The sequence below is a fragment of the Aegilops tauschii genome, chromosome 1 (genome assembly GCF_002575655.3).
Source record: "Aegilops tauschii subsp. strangulata cultivar AL8/78 chromosome 1, Aet v6.0, whole genome shotgun sequence".
Taxonomy (NCBI): Eukaryota; Viridiplantae; Streptophyta; class Magnoliopsida; order Poales; family Poaceae; genus Aegilops; species Aegilops tauschii.
The window spans coordinates 9823095-9828771 of NC_053035.3; the positions used below are offsets into that span (position 1 = coordinate 9823095).

The 5677-nt window shown below is 42.7% G+C and overlaps 1 protein-coding gene across 1 annotated transcript; it reads left to right on the forward strand.

The window, feature by feature from the left end:
• Positions 1-1001: 1001 nt before the first annotated feature.
• On the forward strand, positions 1002-3503 carry LOC109748003 (WAT1-related protein At5g64700-like). Its single transcript, XM_020307056.3, has 5 exons — positions 1002-1273; positions 1987-2341; positions 2477-2635; positions 2773-2924; positions 3230-3503. The coding sequence occupies exons 1-5, from the start codon at positions 1005-1007 to the stop codon at positions 3399-3401; spliced, it is 1107 nt and encodes a 368-aa protein (XP_020162645.2). The 5' UTR covers positions 1002-1004; the 3' UTR covers positions 3402-3503.
• The last annotated feature ends 2174 nt before the right edge of the window (positions 3504-5677 follow it).

The following is a 5677-nucleotide window of genomic DNA, read 5'->3' on the forward strand; positions in this document are numbered from 1 at the left end:
ATGGCGCTAGCTAGGGGCGCGCAGGGTACATGTATTTGCAATCACCTGGCTGAAAAGTGAAGCTTGTCTCTAAGGACATGTATAGTGATGATATTTTAGCAATGCCATGTAGGATAACTGCTGAGTTGGGAAATGATAAACAAGTGGGGGGAAAGGGGTTTGTCTTTGATAGATGATATTTCAGTAAGGAATATTGAATTCATACTCCAGCCAATCCATCCAAAAGTTTGAAGTAATGGAGATAGACGGGCAATATATTTCAACATTTTTCCTCACGTCTATGCATTTTATTACATAGATGTGGGATTGACGTGGGCAGTAGAATATCTTCTTTTAATACTATGTTGGCAGGTCTTGAACTATTGTACTCCTAATGGCACTATAGCATTTTGTATAGTGCAAAACAGTAGCGCTATATATAGCACATGTTCAATATGTTTTTGGTAGCAATGCCCGTAGTGTTTCCATTTTGGTTATCCGCTAGAAATCAGTGACGATTCCCAATAATTTTAGGGAGGAGATATTTAATGTTCAAAAATTGTCCTACTTGAAGATTTGGCCGGTGAGGAATTGGCACTTTGGGAGTGTGAACACACTGATCTGGTCACACCTGCTTCAACTGGTCAGTCCCTCCGCGTGGACACAAATATTAGTACTTTATGACCAACTAATCTGTCCTATGCCTGAACAAGAAGGGTGTGAAACTTGTGCTAAGGTATAGACGTTATGTAAACCACAAAAGTCACCTACGTTGCATATGCAGTGTTGGACGACTAATTCAGGCAGCAAAGACTCAACACGCGTTTACTCTCCAGTCTCGACTAACCCCGCCCACTACGCATGCATGATGTGTGCAAGCTTCTAGCTCCATACAAATAGGTCGCCAGGACCGTACCAATGCTGCACACCAGAACCAACGTACGATCTTCACTTTTTCGCAAGTCACACACACACCGACCCCACCGCAGCAGAGTAGTTCCGGCGAGCATTACATCGCCGGCGCCATGGCCGACAGGAGCAAGAAGCCGTACGTGGTGGCAGTAGCAATCCAGGGCATCTACACGGGCCTCTTCGTCGTCTCTAAGGCTGCCTTCGACAGCGGCATCAACACCTACGTCTTCATCTTCTACCGCCTCGCTGCTGCCACCGCGGTCGTCCTCCCAATCGCGCTTATCGACTCCACCTGCCACCGGAGGCGATCAACCACCGCAACACCTGCACCAGCATTGTCATGTCGGATGCTCTTCAAGCTCTTCCTTTACGCCTTACTCGGGTATATACATATATTAACATATTTGCTATTGCTAGTATGAGGCAATCTCCTCTTATTGTTTTCCCAGAAATACAACTGAGCTCAAACTCATTTCTACTCCCTCCGTTCCTAAATATTTGTCTTTCTAGAGATTTCAAATGGACTATCACATACGGATGTATATAGACATATTTTAGAGTGTAGATTCACTCATTTTACTTTGTATGTAATCACTTGTTGAAATCGCTAGAAAGACAAATATTTAGGAATGGAGGGAGTATACGTTAAGTTAATTAGTTTACACGAGAGATATGGTAGGGTTCAAAATTTCAATACAGACATATTTCGGCCCACACCAAAATATCAGTCACTTCCACATTAAGTTTAGACGATTTTTGGCCAAAGCATTTAGAATCTAGTCCCAAATTTTTATGAAAAAAATACCACTTGATTGGAAGTTTGTTCAAATTCTAGATCATGGACGACTGTGGTAGCAGGAGGAAGAAAATAATTGCGAAAAGAAAAAGGGGTGGTCCAATGAACGAATAATAATAATAGTTTTGATTTTAGGGGGAAAAATGCCACAGTGGGGTCCATGCATGTATCCATACATCAATATTGATTTTTAGAAGAAAAAAATCTAAAAATAGTATGATTTTAGTTTTATAGCAGTCCATGATTTTGCATCCATGGTCATAGTTTAATCATGCTATATATGCCCATGCATATTGCAGGAATACCTTCACCCTGAACGTGTACAACGTGAGCCTGAAGCAGACCTCGGCGACCGTAGGGTCGGCGGCCACCAACTCCATGCCCGTCGCCACCTTCCTCCTCGCGGTGCTGCTGCGGATGGAGGCAGTCAAGCTCCGGAGCCGCTCTGGTTTGGGCAAGCTCGCCGGTGTCGCACTTTGCCTCGCCGGAGTGTTGGTCATCGCCTTCTACACTGGCCCATCAATACGCCCCCTCGCCCACAACCCCGTCTTTGTTCACAAGCCGAAAAGTGTCAGCAGTGGCGCCGAGTGGATCAAAGGAACCTTCCTTCTCATCCTCGCTTGTGCAACTTGGTCTCTCTGGATTGTCCTGCAGGTTAGTGATAATCAATAAATAAATTTTCTTGTGCATGCAACTAATTCTGCATGCACATGCATGTATGTTAATTAGGTTTACTTGCTTATTTATTTGCATATGGTCTTTACATGAATGCATGTGTAATGCATGCAGGTTCCATTGCTTAAAGAATATCCAAATAAGCTGATGGCCACGGCGCTGCAATGCATGTTTGGTGCGCTCCAGTCCTTCGTCGTGGCTGTGGTGGTTGAGAGGGACTTCACCAAATGGAAGCTTGGGCTGGACATTGGCCTCCTTGCGGTCCTCTACTCGGTCAGTTTGTGCTATCTTGTTTTTATTCTCTCTTGGTGAATATTAAAAATAGTAGTCGAGTAGTTTTAATTGAAGTGTACAAAGTGATGAGTCTGATGCACACAACTCACTCACACCTCACCGCTTAATTGTTACAGGCCTTCTTGGGAACGGGTGCGTTGATGTACCTACAGGCGTGGTGTGCCGAGATGAGAGGGCCTGTCTTTGTCGCGATGTGGAGTCCATTGGCATTGATTTTCACTATCTTTTGCTCATCATTCTTCCTTGGAGAAGCAGTTCACCTTGGGAGGTAATCCTTTGAAACACACCATAAGCAACTTTTATGAAATGGCAACATACACCATGATTGAATGACAAAGTGGAGAATATATTTTAAAGCAATTGAGAGGAGGGATGACTATTCATTAAAATAAATGATATGTGCATGGAGTGGTATGATTTTTTGGGGGAACGTGCCGAAACCCCTAAAGCAAAAGAAAATACTGCTCTCCTACCAAAAGATTGTTGACAAGATAGAAGCTCAAGCATTTTAAATATTTTAAATCAATGTCGTGAATGATTGTGTTTATGATCAAAATACTCTTTGTTTTGCAGTATTTTGGGAGGAATTCTTCTAGTTGGTGGTCTATACAGTGTGCTATGGGGTAAAAGCAAGGATAAAGAAAATATTATAACATTAGTGGTCCCAGAGGAAAGTCAAGTTCAAGGAGACGGAGCGGCAATACAGGAGAAACACGAAGAGGCAGAACTAACATCACAAGTGTAAAGCTCAGATAACACATGTTAAATTGACAAGACACTCATAAAAAAAATTAAATACACAAGAAGAGTAGGTATGTAATATCATTAGTACTTTTGTACAAAAGAAGAGACATTAATATATATATACTTCCTGTGTCCCATGTTGATTTGGATACCAATACACGACACGACCTTCAATGTTACACTTCAACCGTCAATATAGAAGAATTTTTTTACATAAAAAATGTACAAATTATGAATATATTGTTTATGATTTATGTACTCTCTCTCTATAGAATTATATATATATATATATATATATATATATATATAGAGAGAGAGAGAGAGAGAGAGAGAATATATTGTTTATGAACATACCAACCAAATTATCCTCCCATGCAGAATTAGCTGTACGACTTCATTCTGGAAAATAGTGTGCAATCGAGGCACCAATTAATATATTATATGCTAAAATTACGTGAAGGGCTAACTAGAAAATAGATAAATAGGCCATAAAATCCCGTAAAATCAGAAGCATCTGACAATTGATTCGATGAACCTTCTCTTAGTTCACAAAGCATTGCCGTTAGATCATTGTAACTTGTAGGGCCTGACATATATTAACTATGCAATCCATAAATCATACGCATCACCTATATACCCTAAACTCAAACACATGTTTTCCTTCCATGATTCAATACCAGACATACTAGATCATTTATCCGATGGACTGAAAAACCACAACTGCCATTACATGAAATATACCTTTCAAATTTCATCTCTAGCCTTTTCCTAATGCTTCTCTTCTCTGGCTCTCACACTTTGCAACTTCTTACTACAACAGCTAGCTGTCACCCTAGGACCCCAGACTCATCCCCGAGACCGATTAGTTCCGCTACTGCACCCTCATAGCACTACTAGAAAAAGGGCTATAGATGGGATTGACACTAATGGCGCATCAGACAAGCGGTGCGCCATTAGTATATACTAATGGCGCACCACCTTCTGATACGCCATTAGAGTTGAAACTACTAATGACGCACCAGGCGCAACTAGTAATGGCGCACTGTGTCTGGATGCGCCATTAGTATGTTTGGACAGGCGCACTAGTAAAAAAAAATTTGATACTAATGGCGCACCCTGGGCCAGGTGCGCCATTACTAGTTACAACTAGTAATGGCGCACCTGTCCCAGGGTGCGCCATTAGTATCAAATTTTTTTTAAACTAGTGCGCCTGTTCAAACATACTAATGGCGCATCCAATGGCGCACCTGGCCCAGGGTGCGCCATTAGTATAAAAAGTTTTTTTTTTAACTAGTGCGCCTGTCCAAACATACCAATGGCGCACCACCAGAAGGTGCGCCATTAGTAACCAGGATTACTAATGGCACATCTAGAGTTGGTGCGCCATTAGTAAGTGGGCAGCAACAAGATATTTTGGACAGCCTCTCCTACCCACAATCACTTTCTCCCCACTTCATTCTCTCCACCTCCTCCTTGTCTCGGGTGCCTCCTCTTTTTCACCTCATTTCCACCATAGATTCATTCAATTTAAGTGGTTAAATTACCTTGTTTTGATAGGTAAGTAAGGGGGAAGCTATATTTATGTTGTTCTCCCTACAACAATGTGCACATGCACTTTTTATGGCCTAGCTAGATCTATGTATGTTCGTGGTGTTGCATATGTTTGTGGTGTTGCATATGTGTTTGTGTTTGGAGGTGTACCGGTATTTGAAATGCGATAGTTGCCAATATTTTGCCGGAATGTTGATTCATTTCCGTTTCGGCGAGAATTTTGGCATTAAGCATTCTTTTTGGTCCTATTTTTAGGGAAAGTCATGCCAAATTTTTTGTTGGTTCTAAAATATCGTTTTGCTCTACCCCGCAGGCGACCATGGTCCGCATGATGACCGAAGGCATCGTGAATAGGTTTTTGAGGTCCGCGAAGGCCGAGATGCTTCAAAAGAACGAGACGGAGATAAGATGTCCGTGTCGAAGATGCAAGCTGAAGAGCCTTATTGCGGACCCGGAATCCTGGCAGGTGCAGGACGACCTACTCTTGCGTGGTTTCTTGGATGGCTATCGGTGGCAAGGTGATGAAGATGACTACGAAGTCGTCCATGGGGGCCGGGCCAGAAATGAGGAAGGGCAGCAAGACAACCACCGCGGCTCGGGCGGGCGAGAAGACGAAGAATCCCCAGGAGATGATCACGACGGTGATGCTGTACACAGTCATCATGTAGAAGATGCAGGACATGATGACGAGGAAGATGCCGGAGCAGACGACGGGCATGATCATGA

Bases quoted from the DNA above. Each gene is read 5' to 3' on its own strand.
- LOC109748003 (XM_020307056.3), top strand. From the start codon at position 1,005: ATGGCCGACAGGAGCAAGAAGCCGTACGTGGTGGCAGTAGCAATCCAG. The intron at 1,274-1,986 runs GTATATACATAT...TGCATATTGCAG, and splicing joins TTCCTTTACGCCTTACTCGG to GAATACCTTCACCCTGAACG. The intron at 2,925-3,229 runs GTAATCCTTTGA...TTTGTTTTGCAG, and splicing joins GAAGCAGTTCACCTTGGGAG to TATTTTGGGAGGAATTCTTC.